The sequence below is a fragment of the Neofelis nebulosa genome, chromosome 8 (assembly GCF_028018385.1).
Source record: "Neofelis nebulosa isolate mNeoNeb1 chromosome 8, mNeoNeb1.pri, whole genome shotgun sequence".
NCBI lineage: Eukaryota > Metazoa > Chordata > Mammalia > Carnivora > Felidae > Neofelis > Neofelis nebulosa.
The window spans coordinates 18,032,629-18,053,435 of NC_080789.1; the positions used below are offsets into that span (position 1 = coordinate 18,032,629).

A 20,807-nucleotide genomic window follows, 5' to 3' on the forward strand; every position below is an offset into this window, starting at 1 on the left:
CTGTTTCTGCCCTTGGTTTCCCCTTCTTAAAAAATCGGGGCGCAGGCACGCTGCCCTCAGGCGGGTGAGACACTTTCATGTGGGGGAGGGAGGGGACTGAAAAGGGGGGGGGGAAGCCTGGGATATCACGCTTCGCAGAGGCCCGGGAAAACACCGTGGGAAGAAAGCCCGCAGAGACCTCAAGAGGGTGCCCGGGTCTCGGCCCCGGCAAGCCCCGCGGAGCTCGGAGGCCGCCGGCCAGGGCAGCGCAGCCTCTGCGGGAAGCCGCCCGCCTCGGCCCGCAGCCTGCTCTGCAGGCTCCCGCGGCTGCGGCCGCTCTGCATACCCGGCGGAGGAGGGCCGGGGCGGGGCCGCGGCCGGGGGCGGGGCCGGGGCGGGGCCGCGGCGGGCGGGCGCGCGGGAGGCGCGGAGGGAGGGTGCCGCGCCGAGGGAAGCGGCCCGCGGCGGAGGGAGGGGAGGCCGAGTCCTGGAAGCGGAGCTCCGCGCTGGGACTGGTTCCTTCGCAGCCATTTTCTGTCCAACCAAACAGCCGATTGGAGACGGGAGCCAACCAGGGCTGCATTGGAGGTTTGTGTCTCGCTTCGGCCAATGATCGCTCCTAAACCGACTCCACTTTAGCTCGAATGAAATGTCCGTCTCCTCCCGGCGCCGTCCCCGCCGCCAACGCCGCCGCGGCCGGGGCCACTCGCCTCCCTCCCGCCCGCCCTCCCGCCCGGGCCGGGGCCGGGGCCGGGGCTGGGGCCGGGCCGGCGCCTGCGAGGCCGCTCCCGCTGCGGGCCCGGCCGGGGAGCGGGCGCGGGGCCGCGGCGCGGCTCTTTGTGCGCCGGGCCGAGGAGCGGCGGGACGCGGGCCAGGCCGCCTCCTGCTCGCCGCCGCCGAGCTCCGGGCCCGAGGCCGAGGAGGGGGCGTCGGGGCACCGTCCGGCCCTCTCTCGGCGGTGCCCCGGCCGGCTCCATTTTGTGCGGGGAGCCGGGCGAGGGGGCATTGGCCCGGACCCCGGTCCCGACCCTGCGCCCTTGGCCGGGCTGCCGCGCGGAGTCCCCGGGGGCGTCCCCCTCCCGCCCGCCGGCTGGCCCGCGGGGGCATGGCGGGGCCGGGCCGCTTTGTCTGCCCCGGCGCCCCGGGCGCGGCGGGCGGGCGGCAGGCGTTGGGCGCGGGCGCGGGCCCGGGCCCGGGCCCGGGCCCTGGGCGGGCGAGTCGGGGGATGCGCGCCAGGGGCGGCCGCCCCGCACCGGCGGGACTGACAGTCGGCCGGGCCGGGCGGTGGGGCCGGGGCCAGCCCGCGCACCTTCGTGGGGAGGAAGCGAGGTCCCCGGGAGGAAGGAGTGGATTTGGTTTCCCCGCAGTCTGGCTTACACGTAAAGAATGCAGCCATCTGGCGGCTTGCGGTCCCTGGACTTGCCCCGAAGGTGGGAAGGAAGCCTTTCGGATTGGACTAAGGTTTTAATCTTCGGTGGGAGGCGGGGAGGATCTGCCGGGCCTGAGGAGCAGTAGTAGTCTTCGAGAACAAAGAATTAGAGAGCACCCACAAGTCGTAATCTTGCCCAAAGTACTGTAACAAGGTAATTAAACAAGGTTAGCTAGCATACGACCTTTAAAAAAATTAGCATCCTACTAACCCGCATGGACTCCCACGGTGCCACGGTTCGTGCCCCGAATCACTGGGGTGGTTTGGGCTTTCTTAGTATGGAAAGTAATCGGCAAAATAAAGTGGTAAGATAAACTGATCGATATAAGTGGCACTAATAAATAGGGGTTTTATTTGTAAAGTATTGAAAGTTTAACTAGAATGCCTTAAAAGGCAATTATTCCTTCCCCGCACTGCTCCTGTAGCTTAATTTAAGGATTCTATTGATGCAAAACTCTGGTTGTTGATGCCAAAGAATGGAGGGTGGAGGAAGGGTCTGCTGCTTTTCTTGGATACAAATTTGCATTTCTTCAAACATTAAACAGATGTATGCATTCCCTTGAGCTTTCACATATATCATAACCTGCCTTTAGGAAAATATATACCATATGAGGTGACAGTGTTTATCTTTAATGTATTGAATCTAAATACATACGGAGTCAACTATTTGGGTGAGTGTGATGAGGTGTGTCCCCCGCATCCCCCCCCACCCCAAGCAAAACACATAAATATATATAGCTCTATTATTTTAAGTGTTCAGGGGATTTTCTTTCTCAAAGACACCCTTAAAAAAAAAACACGCTTCTAGCTACAAGGAAGGACTCTCCGGGCAGTTTTGGGGTTTAGAAAGAGGACAATATTTAAGAAGAAATTAGACATTGCTTTTAAGATTATAGCAGAATAGACAATGTCATCCTGTCTTTGCTGCCTGGACTGACATCTAAAGAATTCAATTCAGTGGCTACAATTTTTTCTTCTGTTGACTAGATTTCGTGCTTGAATGCATATCATTATTTTCTCTTCCTTTAAAATTAATACTGAAAGGAAATGTTTTTGTTTTGCCCCTCCCCCCAACTTAATTGCTTCACTTGAAAAAAGGAAAAGAACAAATGAGAAATGGAGGTTGTAACATTGTAATTGATACCAATTTATTCAGCTATTTATGCTTTGCAGTGAAAATGAAGTGCTATTCAGATGCAATTTTAGTCCAAAATGGTGGTGCTTTAAAATGATAAATAAAGGTCTTAATTGATCGTGTTCCATGTATGCTTTCTGGGCAGCATGTTTCTTCTTTCAGTATAATCTGAGGTGTTTAATTTAAAAGCATTGTATTCTGAGATATTTTTCTCCCCTTTTGAGTTTTTGGACTCCTAAATTTCACTGTAAAACATTAAGATCATCACCAAGAAATTAAGTTGGGGCATTTGTGTCTTGAGTGTTAATATTTTGAATAATTTAGATGTGTAAATTTTGGTCTCTGGCATATAATCTGGGTGTTGTGATGAATATTTATGATGAACATGACTAAATTCAGGGTTATGTTAGAAAAGCAATTCCTCCTGCCATAGAATTAACTTTTTTGCAAAGTCTCCAAAATATATCTGCCAATTTAAGAAACCTTTATTGGGTGCCTGCTTTTTTGCACTCTATTGAATAAGAATAGTAGACGAAATTATACATGCCTTTTAAATTTTTACTAGGAAGGAAGCCTGTAGGCTATACGTTGTTACTACTAATGGATGTTTATCTTCTAGGTTGAAATTGGGCGAAGGTTAGACACCTTTTAGACAGGTGTTCCTGAATACCACTGGCAACACGGTTCTGACAGTATTTCATAACAGTAAGTACATTTTACCATTTTGGTTGTTAATTAGATTTGAACAGTAATTAGCTGGGAACAGAATTATAACGGATGTATATTGGAGGTCCCAGGTAGAATGAATGCCTTTCAAGTCTAGAAAGGCAGTACCTACTCATTCCTGTTGCTTCCTTCTTTTTAGTGACTTGCATGTATTGTTTCCTGTGGGCCCCTAAGTGCTGTGGAGGCTACAAGATAAAAAGCTTGTCCCAGCTCTTAAGAGGCTGTTTTGCTGGAAGGGCTTTAATGGAACTGAATGCTTAGAGGACATTATGCAGGGAAGGGAAGACGCTGGTTTTAAGGGTAGCACAGGTGGGGTCAGTCTGGGTAGCTGGGAATGTCAGGGACCTAGACTTGAAGGCTGAGTGGAGTTTGGATAGGTGGCTATCACCAAAAGCAAAAGCCTGAAAGCAGGGATTAGTAACTTCTGTTTAGGGGATGGAGAGTAGATCTGCATGGTCCAAGTGGGAAAATCCTAGGATAATCTAGTGAGAGATACTACATCTGTGATGTCAGGCACGTCACAACTTCCTTGAGCTGTGACTCATGCCTCACTCCTAAAATAAAAGCGCTGTACCTGGTGATCCTTAAATAAGGCACATTCTAGCACTAAGATTTTTATCAGCCCTGAAGATAGAGTTGGAAACAAGTTTAGTTAGGTTAAATGGGGGATCCGCTCGTGTAAAGCCATGAAAACCTAGGTTTGGATTTGATGCTGAAGACTTTTAAAACCATTATAGGTTCAAGAGCTATAGAAACGGTGTTTTAGTGAGATCAGTCTTAAAACAGTATGTACCCAGGTACGGTGGGTAGTAATCCAGTGGCAACAGAAAATGGCTGGGCACATCCACAAAACTTATTAAAAGAGGTAACAGTTCAGGTGGAACTTACAGGAGACTGAAGAACGTAAGATGGCATGGGTATAATTAGCCTGGAGTGTGGGATTGAAGTTGTGAAAAGGAGATCAAGGAGTTCTTGTCCATTGTCTCGTTGCAGGACACGGGGAGGGTGAGTTTCCTTTTCCAAAACCTTAAGTTGGCAGTGATGGGCTATCAGACATGTTCTACAGGCATGGCCTGCTGCAGCGGCAGGCAGGATATGGTGGGAGATTTAGGATTTCTAAGCATAGAAGTGATATTTAACGAGTTTTCCTTAAGAGAGTGAGGGAAGAGAGAGAAAACATAACCTGGGATGAAACTAACAATTGGGAGGTGGGGAGGAACAAACCAGGAAAGAACATTGCTTTTGAAATCAAGGGAGAAGAGAATTCCATGTGTGAGTGTGTGGTCCACAGTGGGCAGCACTACTAACAACAGGCAGGTAGGATGAAGGCAAGACCATTGGCAACTTTTGTTTTTTAAGTTTGTTTATTTTTAGAGAGAGGGAGTGGGGGAGGGGCAGAGAGAGAGAGGGAGAGAGAATCCCAAGCAGGCTCTGCACTGACCTGAGCTGAAATTGCGAGTTGGACACTTAACCCACCGAGCCACCCAGGCGCCCCCGATTATTGGCAGCTTTAAGAGCAGTTTCGGTGTCATGGTGGGGTGGAGAAGCACATGTCCGGGGGTTTAGGAATGGAAAGGTGCATGAGGACCATCAGGGGGAGAATGATAGCTAGACAAGGGTGTGGAGCAGAATTACGGTTTACGAGTCTGTGCGTACTTGTGTGTGTTCAGTGGGGGAGACTAAGCATGTTTAAGAAAGAGTGAAGAAGCTGGTCAAGGAGGACTGAAGATCCGTTAGAGGGGAGGAATCTTTTTGTCATTTCTTCTCCTCAAAGAGATAAAAAGGCATTGGTCCAGAGGACAGGTGACAGTCGTTGTGTGAGAGAGAAAACCATGCCTAGAAAGAAGGGTGAGAGCTGTATCTGAAGGGACAAAAATAACACTAGGTTACATTTGTTGAGTTCTTAGTACGTATCCTGCACTTCGCTAAGTATTTCTTATATAATAACTTCACTTCTCATAGCAACTCCATTTAAAAAATGGGCAAGTTGAAGCACAAAGAGGATGGTAAGTAAAGACACAAAACCCGGTGGTCTATCCTGAGAGATCAGGTCTGTCCTGATCACAAACCCAAAACCAGGTGCATGACTTACACCTCACAGATACTGTCCTGGCTCGAGACGCAGCTTTAAATGTCTTTAATACATGAGGTCAGTAGATCTAGAATTGAGAGAGGGTAAAGTCAAGATTTAGGCTGATGGGCTATGGGAAAAACTAGCAGGAACAAGTACTGTAAAGTACTTGGCATCTGAGACTCTGGATTTAACTCCCATTTACTGTGCCGACTTTGGGCAAGTCATTAGCCTTCCCTGACCTCAATTTCCTCATCTGTTTCGTGGGGTTGTGAACACTGACTGCATGAGATATTTAGAAACTGTTCAATAAATGTTAAACATACTAAGAGAGGGAACTGTTTCCTGCATTTGTGCAAATTATTAATACAATTTAAATACTGCTGTATCACAAAATTACAGAATGAACATGTACTAGCCAGCTATTTCACATAATATTCTAGAAAACAGTATCAGTTCAACTAAGTAATTAGAATAGTCAATAAAATTAATTTGACGGGAGGGGCGCCTGGGTGGCTCAAGTCGTGATCTCACACTTCTTGGGATAGAGCCCCGCCGACGGCACGGAGCCTGCTTGGGATTCTCTCTGTCCCTCTTTCTTTGCCCCTCCCCCACCTGTGTGCACACACTCTCTCTCAAATCAATAAACATTAAGAAAACTTAATTTGATGAGACTGAACTACTCTTTGTCTATATTTATTAGTTCTTCTGGATCTAATGATTTGTCATTTTACCCATGTGTTGTCACTCTCCTACATGCTCTTCCCTCTTCATTGTCTGGATAAAGCCCAACACTTCAGCTTCTCTGTTCTTACACCAGGTACAGATGTGCCACGACTGGACATCCTGGTGCCAGTGCACATTCGTGGTCACCAGCCGTGGCTCAGCGCTTCTATTCCCCGCCCTTCCCACTGTCTGTCTCCCCAGCTGCAGCCATTCCAGCAGCGTCCTCTCGGGCCTTCGTCCGGTTCGTTTTCAGTCCGTCACCAGGACTGTCGATTTGACCTCCTACAAGGCTCTTTCCTCTGCTCCCCTTGTTCCCCAGGGCTGTTGTCTAGGACCAGACACGGGGAATGTTCATCGTCTCGCCTGAAGTCATGCGCTGACCGCAGCCTCATGGTCCTTATTGGTCTTCTGCCTCCATTCTTGCTCCCCTCTGTCCATTTCTACACCGGACTATAGCCAGAGTGATACCGTGAAAAAGAACTCTGATTTGCACAATTCCGCTAAAACTCCCCTTTGATTCGCTCTGACTCACGAGGCACTGCTTGCTCTAGCCTCTACTTAGTTCATTCCAGTTCACCAGTACTATATTTTGTGTTTGCTTTGCCTGGAACATTCTTCTCCCATTTTTCTTTGCCTAACTGATTTCTGTCTTTCAGTCTCCGTTGAAATTTCATTTCCTATGACTGCTTCCTTGACTCTCCAGACTGGTGCGGTCCCTTTTGCAGTAAGCTCTCAAAGCATGTAACACAACACCTTTGTTTTCCTTAGCATTTGGCATTAGCAGTTAGTTAATTGTCATTATTTAATAGCTATATATAACATTTACTGAGTACTGCTATTATACTATGCTAAGTCCTTCCATGGTGAGTCCTGTCTCGTCCCACGTGCTCAAGATCTCATGGCAAGTAAGTAGGAAGGAATTCAAACCAGGTGATAGGATTCCAGAGCCTGGGCCTTGGAAGTATTAATAGACTGCATTCCCCAGCCCTTCCCCCTGCTACTAGTTTACGTAATATTTGTCTTCTCTGCAAGATGAGGACAGAGATCTTGTCTGTGTTGTTGACTGCTACGTCACCAGCACATAGCACGGACCTGATAAATACCACGTGCTTGCTTGGTAAATATTTGTTAACTGGCTTACTTAAAATCTACAGGCTATTTTGTATATTTTTAAAGGAAGTTCAGACCTTGAAAAAGCCTTTGGGATGTATCTAGCAAGTTTCCCTGCCTCCTTTCCCCCCTCATATATATGAGTGGCTAGCATAAGCATCAAAGATGAGGCTAATTTGTTGAATACAAGGTACTAAGTTGCCTTGGGGATTCAAAGAAGGGGACACTAATTTTAGGCTTCGAAATGGGGTCTTATCAGAAAGATTTCAGGAGGATGGGGGAACATTGGGATTAAAGTATGGGGTAGGATTTTCATGGTAGAAAGATAGAGGAGAGGAAGACAGAGGTGTGGTGAAATGACAGAAAAGCTAAGACCTGCAGACCCAAAGACACAGCTAAGCCAGTGCCCTCAGGGTGGATGGGACCCGCCACCTCCTGAGAACACCCCGAGCCACGCGCCAGACATAGCCCCATAGCAAGTTCCCTTTATTTCGTTCTGACAAGTCTGAAATACTTTCAGAAGTATTTCTTGGAAGACTGCCGTTCAGTGGCTAATGCTGTGAATCCAAATGATAATCTTGCTGCTAATCCAGTGCATGAGAAGATAATGTGATTTAAACTTTATGCCTTTAATATTTTTTAATATTAAAAAATGTGTTTATAAATTAATTAATCTCTCATATTCCACCCCGCAAAGATTTTTTTTCCAGTTGTAGATTCTGAAACAGCCACTTTGGTTCTTTCTCCGTAACCTTGATCTCCCTTAATCTCCTTTAGGGCACTGGAAAAAACTAGTCAATTCACAGATACCCTCATTGAGCTGTCTTTATGGCTAATAAATCCATCACCATATCTATTAAGGATCACTCTCTTAGTATCTTGTTAGCATTTTAGAATTAAGATAGCATTTTATTTTGGGGTAATGTTTCACATGTTAGCTGTTTAAGATGGGGAAGGTGGTATTATTTCCATTTTATATAGAAATACATTTAATGGGTAGGGATGCTGTTTTCAGGATCAGTAGAAGAGTCCGAATCAGAGCTCACTGCCTGTTGTTTACCACTTCTTAGAAGACACTAAGAAGTGTCATCAATAAACAGGGACCCTTGATACCTAATAATAGGTACTTGCACAAATTACTAAAGGCAGGTGAATTCTATTTTCTAGCCCCTTAGAAAATTATATAAATTATGGAAATGTATCTTTATCTACAATTAAATTAGATACCACAGTCAACAGATGCATCAAAGAAATGCCATGTTTTTGAAGACGTGGAAACTAGCTTGGTTATTTTACTACTACATGAAAATCTAACAGAGATGGAAAAGACATGTTAACACAAGGGCTTAAATAGTGCAGTCAAAACATTAAGTCCTAGGCCTTGAGAGTCCTTTAGGATCAAGTGTCTCTTTTGGATTGGTCTGAAAGCATGTAGAGATTGTATTTAATTTTTGCTACACTTTTTATTCAGGTAATGCGTTTAAAATTTTTCTACCCACAAATAGCCAGTCCTTCCTGCTTTGAATAGTATTATTTGCAAAGCAGAAAGACTTCTAGGATTTGCTATGTTGGTGACATGGAATGGAGACAGTTCAGGGTTAGGGTTCAGTTTTCTCTAGATTTTCCCTCTTAGAATTCTTTTAGCTTTGAGCAAACTTAATTAAGCAGGCTTCTTTTAAAATAAAGTCACTTTAATTCTCATTCTTGTCTATGGTTATATGTAGATGTCCAATCTCCCTGACCCCTCCTTTTCTTTGTCCTTAAAGGATCTAAAGTTTGAGGGCGGGAGAAACTGTTGACTAGATTTAGAGATGACAGCCTCATCAAAACATAGGTGTGCTTATAAACATGGAGAACAAACTGAGGGTTGCTGGAGGGGTTGTGGGAGGGGGGATGGGCTAAATGGGGAAGGGGCATTAAGGAATCTACTGAAATTATTGCTTCACTGTATACTAACTAATTTGGATGTAAATTTTAAAAAATAAAAAATAAAGTTAAAAAAAAGGAGTGTGCCTTCAGGTTGCATGGGTACAGATGTGTGCAAGGAATCCATATGCTTCCTATACCAGACGACAGTTTGAATCAAGACATTGTCCCTTGAACTTCTGTGAGACAGCGGAGACAGTTTGCAGCAGGCACAAGAGGGTTTGCGTAGGAATAACAGGCTTTACTGTAGCAGGAGAGTGGAAAGTGACGGACACGGGTGCTTGTAGGTGACTGCTGAGCTGGTTTTGGCTTTGCTTTTCATTCCAGGGATAAGCTAGGTTCTAAGTCGGGGTTGTCTGCACTATACGTGAGGCTTATGGAATTGAAAAGAAAGAGCTGTGTGTTTTAGATTCATTTCCTCGTTTTGTTTCTCCGTTGGTCTTGTGCTTATCACTTATGGAGGGTGGATAGGGGAATTTTGAATCATTGGGAAATTATCCAAAGGTTTCCAAATCAAGAAATATAAATGTTTTCTTTTAGTAAGCTTAAGGACTTGAAAACTAATTGACCCACCCTGTGACAGCTTATGAGGATTGAATCTAGTATGCTTTTTTAATGCAAGTTTTACTGAAGGGTATTGCAAACCTTTTTCTCCTCGTAGATGGATGGTGACAGTGCTACAACAGACGCTTCTCAGCTGGGCATCTCTGCGGACTACATCGGGGGAAGCCACTATGTGATACAGCCCCACGATGGTAGGAAAGCTACGAGTAAAACACTGACTGGCAGAAGTAACTTAGTGGAAATCATATTACCGTCACGTTCTAGGTTACTTGGGTCTTTACGGGAAAGTTAGCAATCTTGTGTCAAAGGTCAGTGATGGTCTAAGAAGATGTATCATGCTTTTTTTATTAGAAATAGTCTTCAAAAGAATGATGAGTTCTAGAAAAGAATCCTATAAATAAAGTATGCCTTTTAAAAACTGGTACCGTTTCTTTAAAAATTTGTTACTGATGTCCTACTTAAGTACTGAGTATGGCACATTCTTTTTCAGTTGATACAGTAAAAAATTCTTTAGAGGGTGAGTTGCTAGCTATTATATTTCTAGTACTTACGAACAGACTTATTTTTGGTTTTCATTAAGTATTAAGTTTGATCTGTGTCAGCTATTAGGATGGCAGTGTCATGTCGGCCTGTGAGAAGTAATTTACTTTGTGGCATTCTGGTGTGTAAGATTAAAAAACACTAAGATATATTTTTTTAGAAGGCAGTTGGGGGTGGGTGAGAAGTTACCTCATCCTAAGACAGACACACATAAAAATGTAACTTGAATCAGCTCAAGTGCCTTTCTTTTTTAATACACATAAATAGTGGGAAGTTTACTTACAAGATACTGCATTTAGTCATAAAAGGATATTACTGGTATTGTGAAAGCTTCAGTTGTATCTAAATCTATACAATTTGAGAATTCGCTTTTTGTAAGGTCGCTGGATCGGTGCAATAGCTTTGTTCAATCTAATTGGGTCAGTAATATTCAAGGCCACTTTTCCATTCTGTATAAACTTGGCCTTGGGTAAACATATAAATAAAGGAACCCTCAGTCATAGTCTGTAAGTTTTCCAGCTAAGTTATGTAATAAGTATTTCTGAGTACCCCTTCTATGGAAGATGCTATACCAAGTTCTAGGAAGTACACAAAGCTGATCCCTGGCCTCTGGTAGCAAACATCTAATAGGGAGGATGAGAAATAAAAAGAATTCTAAAATGTGTCAGAAAAAAACACAGAGCAATCCTGTGATATTTTTGTGAAAGGAGAGATCACTTCTGAAGGTGCTGTGGAGATGTTTCTGAGCTTTTTGGAGAATGGATAGGTGAGGTTTTTAGTAGGCAGATCTGAGGACAAAAGTGTTTGAGGCAGTGGGTTGGAAATTAAGGAGTGGGTTTGGTTATGGCTATGAGAAAACCGTGAAAAGAACTGCTACCCTCCTCCCTAAAAATGCCTAAGGAATGAACCAGGATGTTCTGAACTTAGATTGTTTCAGGTAGTCTTCTCTACGACGAAGTAAAGGTTGTGAGAAATGTTAAACCTGAGTTCTTTTTATTTCTTTAGATACGGAGGACAGCATGAATGATCATGAAGACACAAATGGTTCAAAAGAAAGTTTCAGAGAACAAGATATATATCTTCCAATTGCAAACGTAGCAAGGATAATGAAAAACGCCATACCTCAAACGGGAAAGGTAATGCAGGGGAGACATTTTACCTGGCTTGCTTTTTCCAGGGGAAAGGGGAATGTAAACTGCATGAATATGTATATACAGTTTCTGTATATAGTCAGCTATTGTTTTCAGTCCTTTAGTCTCTCTTTCTCTCTTTCAGTTCTACACCCTTAGTTACTGGACAGTATTCCATTTTCAGTTCCCGCGGCCCCCGGTGCTTCCCCCTCCCCCACTTGAAGCAGATAAAGTAGAATTAAGAATCTTTTTAAAATATCAGGTTTGCCAAAATGAACAAATCAGGAGACTATAGATGCTGAGAGGATGTGGAGAAACGGGAACCCTCTTGCACTGTTGGTGGGAATGCAAACTGGTGCAGCCGCTCTGGAAAACAGTGTGGAGGTTCCTCAAAAAATTAAAAATAGACCTACCCTATGACCCAGCAGTAGCACTGCTGGGAATTTACCCAAGGGCTACAGGAGTGCTGAGGCATAGGGGCACTTGTACCCCAATGTTTATAGCAGCACTCTCAACAATAGCCAAATTATGGAAAGAGCCTAAATGTCCATCAACTGATGAATGGATAAAGAAATTGTGGTTTATATACACAATGGAGTACTACGTGGCAATGAGAAAGAATGAAATATGGCCCTTTGTAGCCACGTGGATGGAACTGGAGAGTGTGATGCTAAGTGAAATAAGCCATACAGAGAAAGACAGATACCATATGGTTTCACTCTTATGTGGATCCTGAGAAACTTAACAGAAACCCATGGGGGAGGGGAAGGGAAAAAAAAAAAAGAGGTTAGAGTGGAAGAGAGCCAAAGCATAAGAGACTCTTAAAAACTGAGAACAAACTGAGGGTTGATGGGGGGTAGGAGGGAGGGAGGGTGGGTGATGGGTATTGAGGAGGGCACCTTTTGGGATGAGCACTGGGTGTTGTATGGAAACCAATCTGACAATAAATTTCATATATTGAAAAAAAAATAAAACAAAAAAATGAAATAAAATATCAGGTTTGGGCAGATGGAGTTGTAACTTCTATAATGTTGCAGCAAAATTGGGTCTTTTTTTTTTTTTTAAGATTTTATTTTTAAGGAATCTCTACACCCAGCTCAAACTCAACAACCTCGAGATCAAGAGTCGCATGCTCCACCAACTAAGCCAGCCAGGTGCCCCCAAATTGGGTCATTTTGGACTGATACAGAAAAATCCTTATATTCGGAAGCAGCTATTTTTGTACAATCGTAAATACTAACACGCTTTTGAAGTTAACAGGCAGGATTCTGTTTTAAGTAGTTCTGTCTTGAGACAAACAATCATATAGACTGTCATTGTCACTCTACTCATCACTTGGTCTGAATTAAAATCCACACTTTTTATATTATATATAATGCAATAAACTTTCTCACTGCAGCTTATAAAGTACTTGTGAAAGTAATAAAGATCACAAATAAATAGATTATTAAAATACATCATTAAGGGGGTCCCTGGGTGGCTCATTCGGTTGAGCATGTGACTCCGGTCATGATCTCATGGTTTGTGAGTTTGAGCCCTGCCTTGGGCTGTGCGCTGACAGCATGGAGCCCACTTGGGATTCTCTCTCTCCCTCTCTCTCTACCCTTCCCCTGCTCGCATGCTCTTTCTCAAATAAATAAACTTAAAAATATGCATTGCTAAGCCTAGAAGTTCCCATGTGAGAGGTCCTCCTTATGTTTTAAGGGGAAATAAATCAGAGCTGCTGATTGTTGTTGAAATAGGTTAAGGCTGCATGCCTCAGCCACCGGCCACGTACGGTTATTGAGCACTTGAAATGTGGCTGGTCTGAATTAAGATGTGCTGTAAATGTAAAACATACTTCACATTGTGAAGGTTTCATATGAAAAGAAGAATGAAAATCTCTCCCATTTTAAAATGGATGCTGTGTTTAAATGTTAGATAATAACTTGGATTTGTTAGGTTAAATAAAATCTCAAAATTCATTTCACCTGTGTTATTTGTATTTAAAAAAATGTTATATATATATATATATATATATATATATATATATACACACACACACACTTTTGAGAGAGAGAGACACAGAGCACAAGTGGGGAAGGGACAGAGAGAGGGAAACACAGAATCTGAAGCGGGCTCCAGGCTCTGAGCTGTCAGCACAGAGCCCCACGTGGGGCTCGAACCCACGAACTGCGAGATCACGACATGAGCCAAAGTCGGACATTTAACTGACTGACCCACCAGGCGCCCCTCACCTGTGTTTTTAAACCTAGCTACTAGAAAACCTAAAGTTATATATACAGCTTGCATTATAGTATCTTGCCTGACTGCATTATGCAGCTCTTGTTTGCTTTTCTCTGGAATATAAAATAGGCATGGAGAAAGAAAATAGTATGTTTCAGCAAGGGTTTTTGTTACTCCTGTTAGAAGTGACTTGGAATTGTACAATTTAATTCATTAGCTTTACTTTGAAACCCCACACCCTTAAAAGAATTCTCGCTTTTATAATGAGGTAGCCAGTGTGCCTCTTTTTGGTGGGCTTTTTAATAAACTCAAAGCCTGTACCTGACACTCTGGATCTTCAGTAGTAAAAATGTCGCCAGATGTCACTATTGTAAGCCTTACGTGAATTCACTGGTTTATCTTTTTAAAATTTTCCAGTGTCCTTATGTGCAGAAATGCTAGGGCAGAGAAGCGACCCCTAAGTGTAGCCCCGCAGTACACTATATATACAGGAGACTGATTTTCTTGGGGCACCTGCTTAGTAAGTGTTCGCCTTTATGGGATGGTAAGGACAGCCAGTGGTTGCTTCTATGCCTAAATTGTATCTGTTTCCTGTGAATAGTTGTCAAGGCTTCTCTCACTTGTATTCGAGTTTTTGTTCTCATTCCAAAGGTTGGAATTTTGATAGCACACAATTTGTCAACGTTATTAGCATATATTTCAGAGATTAAATGTTAACAGCCATAAACTGAAATTTATAGTCTTCTGAATAGCCTTTTATTTCTGCAGGTTGTTAGGAAGGGGGTGGTTACATTCCCTGCAGATTTACCTGTGATTTTTCTCTTCAGATTGCAAAAGATGCCAAAGAATGTGTTCAGGAATGTGTAAGTGAGTTCATCAGCTTTATAACATCTGAAGCAAGTGAAAGATGCCATCAGGAGAAACGGAAGACAATCAACGGAGAAGATATTCTCTTTGCCATGTCTACCTTAGGCTTCGACAGTTATGTAGAACCTCTAAAATTATACCTTCAGAAATTCAGAGAGGTAAATAAATTGTCTTCCATTATGCTTTTAAGAAACTAAGATATACGATTTGCTTTAACTTTTTAAATGTATCATTCATCAGAAGAAGTATATGGTCACTTCTATTACTGTATTTAAATAGTAAGTCCTTTCTTTTTCCCTTTATTACTAATGACATCATAGTTATGTAATGATTAAGAGCACGGACTCTGGATTCCGGCCACCCGGAGGCTGGTTCCAAGCTCCACCACCTGTAACCTCTGGGACCCTGGGCAGATTATTTCAATAGGTTAGGCCTTGGTTTCCTGGTCTGTAAAGTGACACGAGTAATAGCACCTACCTCACAGAGTTACTGAGAGAACTAAGTCAAATAGTCTACATACAGCACTTAGCTTGGCTGATCGTGAGCACTCAATGGTAACATGCTGTTATTATGATTAATTTAAAAGAGGGAGCATCTCAAAGCTTGAGGCCTTGCAGATGAGAAAAACGGAATTATAACTATCCTTTTTTATTGATTAAATTCTTCCGCATTTCTTACTGGGTTTATCTTTGCCCGTGGTACGAATTTTGTGGAAATAAATTGAGATCAGCGTATTTATTTCCACACTACCACTTGGGTGTCAGATTCACATTGCTTTCAAAATACTTCCTTAATAGCTTTAATGTTAGAACCCCATTAAATTAGTGACTTAGCATCGAGTGATTAAAGTAGGAAGAGAATGTGTTAAATTCTTCACAGTACTTTTCCAAATCTTCTGCATCATAGAACCTTAGAAGTGGATGGAAACTTAGAGCTCTATGGTACAAACTATAATCTTGATTTAGGAATTTGAAACCTTAAACTTGCTATTATAGTGCTGTACTGTCCAGTTGGCTGAGAGCTTTATATGTGTATAGTTAAATGATAACTTGGATCATTTATAGTAGATTTATGGGCTGAATATTTATAGTGCTTTTCAACAGACTACTTCATCTGTAAATAGACTTCTATTTTCCTTTTGATGCAGTGTGGAATTAGAATGATTTTATTTTTATCCGTAAATATTTTAGATTTTCTAGGTCATTACTAACGCTGCCTTGTGATGATTACTGCTTATATAAAAAGTTAGCATTTTGAAGGGCCTCTTTGTATGTAATTAACCAGAAGTGTTAATACTCTGTGCAGTGTTTGTAATAATAGAAACTCCTAATTTTAGGAAACAAGCATTCTCATCTAGAAAACAGTGTCTTTTGAATGCCAGTGATTACTTTTTTGATTTGTCCTTCCCCAGGCTATGAAAGGAGAGAAAGGAATTGGTGGAGCAGTCACAACTACAGATGGATTAAGTGAAGAACTTACAGAGGAGGCATTTAGTAAGCAGTGTTATGATACGTTTATGCAACTGAATGTGTTCTTATAAGTCACGTAGTTTGTTAGCAGTGACTAATACTAAATGTGGGGGTACTTTTGGACCATCAGCCCTGAGGATTCTGACACAGCACTTCTTTAGTTCATGCCCTTATATTTGAAGTCAGTGAGGGATGAGTATAGAGATTGAAATTCTGCCGACATTATAACCTTTCACCCATAGTTCTGATTTCAGTAGCCCCTAGTTTTTGCTTTAAGATTTCACATGAGATAGGAATATTGAGAATTGTAGTTTGTAATATAAAATCTGTGATTTAAATAAATTTGAACTGATGGGTTTTTTGAAAAAAATTTGAATAGGGGCACCTGGCTGGGTTAATCAATGGACCGTGCAACTCTTAATCTTGGGGTTGTGAGTTTGAGCCCCATGTTGGGTGTACACATTACTTTAAAATAAAAAATTTGTGGGGGCACCTGGGTGGCTTAGTCGGTTAAGCATCCAAGATTTCGGCTAAGGTCATGATCTTGCGTTCCTTGAGTTCAATACCTGCGTCGGTCTCTGTGCTGACAGCTCAGAGCCTGGAGCCTCCTTCAGATTCTGTGTCTCCCTCCCTCTCTGCCCCTCCCCCACTTAACGCCCTGTCTTTCTTTCTCTCTCAAAAATAAATGAGCATTAAAAAAAGAAAATTAAAAAAAATAAAAAATCTGGAGAAAAAACCCTGAATGTTGTCATACGGGTGAAATAAGAGGTCTATGGTGACTCTGTGTCTCATATAAAATTTATAGGCATATATTTTCTTTTTCTCATACGTAAAATATATACTGCTTAGTTATGGAAGTGTGGCTCCCAGCCAGGCCTATGGTGTAGATCTACTTAATGAATTAGAAACTCCATCCAGTCTCTCTGCAGATTTGTACACATGGGCAGTTAGCTCAAGTGCATTTAATTTTACTTTATTTTTAGTTTATTTATTTTGAGAGAGTAGGGAGGGGCAGAAAGAAAGGGAGAAAGAATCCCCAGCAGGTTCCACACTGCCAGTCCAGAGCCCAACGCAGGGCTCAAACTCACAAACTGCAAGATCATGACCGGAGCCAAAATCAAGAGTCGGATACTTAACCGACTGAGCCACCCAGGCGCCCCAGCTCAAGTACATTTTGGAGAAATGAAAATTCAGAAAATTGAAAACTGCAATAGGAAAAATGTACTTTTTAGGGAGTTTTTTTTTCCTAAAATGCTAAATGTGGGGGTTTATGATTTTGTCCAAGATGACATTGATTAGTGGCAGAATTGTAATGAGACATTAATGGCATGACCTAAGGTTCAGATCGAGAGAGTAGATGTAATTCTGTTCCTGCTTTAACTTTATCTTCCAGCTAACCAGTTACCAGCTGGCTTAATAACTGCAGATGGTCAACAACAGAATGTTATGGTTTATACAACGTCATATCAACAGGTAAAATACAACCTTCTTTGTATTTTAAATTATTGTAAAAAATTGATTGTAAAAAAAAAAAAATTGATTGTACCCATTGATTTTTATCGCAGGTAGTCAATTTCAGCACATTACAGTTGACCCTTGAACAACACGGGTTTGAACTGCACTGGTCCGCTTAATTATTTATTATGTTTATTTATTTTTTGAGATAGAGATAGAGACAGCATATAAGCAGGGGGGAGAGAATCTCAAGCAGGTTCTGCACTGTCAGCACAGAGGCCAACACAGGGCTCGAACTCATGAACTGTGAGATCATGACCTGAGCCAAAATCAAGAGTCGGACATTTAACCAACTGAGCCACCCAGGCACCCCTACACCAGTCCACTTATATGCGGATTTTTTTTACAGTACTGTAAATGTGTTTTCCTTATAATTTTCCTAATAACATTTGCTTTTCTCTGATTTTGTTGTAAGACTATAGCATATAATACATGTAACATAAAGTATGTGTTAATTGATTTTATGTTATCAGTAAGGCTCTGGTCGACAGGCTATTAAATTTTGGGGGCGGTCATGCACATGAAGATTTTCAACTGTGCAGAGGTTGGCTCACCTAACCCTTGTGTTATTCAAGGATCAATTGTGTTGTTATTATTAAGGACCTGATAAAGAAAGTTGTTAAAAAATTGCTTTCTCAAAATACATAATTGTGTATTCTCTTACTAATTAAATATGTACACACATATTCGTATCTGCATAGATTTCTAGAGAGATGCATTAAGAAATTATTAAAGTAGCTCCCTTGGGTAGAGAGAATGATTTGAGAGTGGGAAGTAGATTTCTTTTTCATTGCCGATTTTTATTCTTTTTTTTAATTTTTTTTAACGTTTATTTATTTTTATTTTTGAGACAGAGAGAGAGAGAGCATGAACGGGGGAGGGTCAGAGAGAGAGGGAGACACAGAATCCGAAACAGGCTCCAGGCTCTGAGCTGTCAGCACAGAGCCCGATACGGAGCTTGAACTCACAGACGCGAGATCATGACCTGAGCTGAAGTCGGACACTTAACCGACTGAGCCACCCAGGCGCCTCTCCTATTTTTATTCTTTAAATGCTTATAACATGTTATTTGAAAATTATTTTTAAAATCCTGCTCAATTTAAATTTTCTAATCTTAGATTTCTGGTGTTCAGCAAATTCAGTTTTCATGATCTGAAGAAGTGGTGGAATGGGAGTGGAGAGAAGCGAGTCTGTACGATTCCGGAACCAGAGACATTAGAAGGAAATGACTGGGGAAAGATGTCTCTTTGTATATTAAATAGCTGTAATGTAGCTTCCTGATGCTTGACTAATTGAGGTGTTAATTCTGACTTGAGAATCTTTTTCATGAATGATTTTAAAGAAAAATTTGGATTTTAAAGGTATTAAAATATTTTTGTTTTGTATGAGAGTTTGTCGCTCTGTATGACTCCTGTATGCATTGTATATTGCAATTTATTACTGTCAGAGATTTGTAGACAGTTTCTTATTTTCATATTGAATCATGTTACTTTTGTAATTCAAGTAAGCAGCTGGGTTAATTCATGATGTTTGCCCTTTTAATAAAATATAAGGGTAGAGTTCATTTTGAATGCAAGTTGCCTTTATTATAAATTTGAGTTTGTCTTGGTTATATAATATCTTGCATGGTAACCTAGCTAGATTTTTAGCATTTGCCATATTTATTAAAATTAATTTTTTGTAAAACATTCATAGCTTAAGCAGCACCATTTTTTACAAAATGTAATTGAAAAATTAAGTGTGAATGCAGAAGCAAATATTGTCTGCCCTATTAAACTTGGTGCCCTTTAACAGTGTTTACACTGTTCATTGTGCCTGTTAAGATAGTTTTAGTTTATTGGAGCTTTTGTTAGGACTAGATTTGTTTTTGAGCTACATTATTATGAATGTTGGGATTCATTTAAGTTTAATGTAGTCCTAGTGCTCTTGAAATGGTGCCCCTTTCATTTTTATATGATTTTTCCAAAGCATCTCTTCAAATACTAGAGTATCCTCTTCCAGAAGAGGAATTTTATAGTCTGATGGTAAATGTCCTCATTTTACCTTTTTAATTGAAACGTCAAGTTTCCTGTTACACTCTGGGAACCAGGAAGCGTTAGACATCCTCACGTGTCCACAGACCTTTTTCCGCATGGGTGAGTGAATGCAGTGAAGAAGAGTGAGTGCTGCGGACGGATGGCGGACGGACGGACGGACGCTGTGAAACAGAAGCCCCAGCTCCGAGTGCGCCACCGTCTCGATCTCTGCAATAACCTTAAGACAGTTTGACTTTGTATAATTTAGTAGTATGTGCTCGAGTTGTTCCTTTTTTAAAGTGAGGATTTGTATTTCCTCCTTTTTGTTGGTAATTGAACTGTTTTGTTTTAATATCAACAATTGCTATTGTACAGTTTGCCTAAAAGGCAGTTTGAATGTCATCTTGGAAGGACACTCAAATTTATAAGACAGAAGCAATTTCACAGATACAGGCTGAACAGAAATATTTACTTTGCCAGAAGGCGCCTTTGGGGGCACATCTGGACTAATCTGAGGTTAAGAACTCCCTTACTACCCTCCCATTTAAAAGATAATCTTCATTACAGAAAATTCAAATAGGCAAAAAAAGGAGGGGCATTAAGCAAAATCAACTATCATCCTACTATGCTGAAATAACCAATGTTAATATTTTGGTAAATATCATTAGTCCTTTTACTTTGCTAAATATGTATATTTTTATAAAAATGGGCTCATACTTGCATACTGTTTTGTAACCTGCTTTTTTCACTTAACAATATATTGTAAACATCTTTCCCGGGTCATTACATGGTCTTTTATTTTTATTCATTTATTATTCTGTTGTATGGCTGAACCGTAATTTATTTAATCCTCTATTGGACATTTTGACTATATGCATCTTTTCACAGTTATAAACAACACTTCACTGAATCTTGTGTACATCGATGACTGTTTTCTTGAAATAAATTCTTAGAAGTAGTATTGCTAGGTTAAACAGATACATAAAAATTGAAGGCCTTTGATACTTCTCTATTAATGTATTTATGAAATAGTTTGTACTTGATCCAGGCAGCATATCACTATATAACTGATAAAGGCCCTTGGTCTTTGATTATCAGACTCTTCCTCTAAAATCAGTTTAAAGATGACAACTTTAAGACTTATATCAGTACAAACCACAACAAATGTCTAAAGTTAGTAATTGGTTGGTAGTACTGAAACTTGAGGTAAAATCAGGTCAAGTCTGGGTTATGGGGCCTTCATTCTCTGAAAGGACACTGGCACCCTGCTGGGGTCAGGTACGCAATCTCCTTCCATGCATGGGAGAGGCAGTGTCGGCTTCTTCCTTGGCCTGGGTTGCATTTAATTGCATGTCACATTTTCTTCCCCTAGAACTTCT

The 20,807-nt window shown here is 41.6% G+C and overlaps 1 protein-coding gene across 4 annotated transcripts; it reads left to right on the top strand.

Annotated features, from left to right (window-relative positions):
* Window positions 1-417: 417 nt before the first annotated feature.
* On the top strand, window positions 418-20,338 carry NFYB (nuclear transcription factor Y subunit beta). Of its 4 annotated transcripts, none has more exons than XM_058741570.1 (8): window positions 418-567; window positions 3,163-3,248; window positions 9,764-9,857; window positions 11,212-11,342; window positions 14,390-14,587; window positions 15,841-15,922; window positions 17,292-17,371; window positions 18,532-20,338. In XM_058741570.1, exons 3-8 carry the CDS (start codon window positions 9,764-9,766, stop codon window positions 18,562-18,564), a joined length of 618 nt encoding a protein of 205 aa, XP_058597553.1. In that variant the 5' UTR covers window positions 418-567; window positions 3,163-3,248; the 3' UTR covers window positions 18,565-20,338. The 4 variants fall into 4 exon arrangements, with proteins under 4 accessions (XP_058597553.1, XP_058597556.1, XP_058597554.1 ...); XM_058741573.1 differs by having other exon boundaries at window positions 18,547-20,338; XM_058741571.1 differs by lacking the exon at window positions 418-567 and adding an exon at window positions 1,388-1,409.
* The last annotated feature ends 469 nt before the right edge of the window (window positions 20,339-20,807 follow it).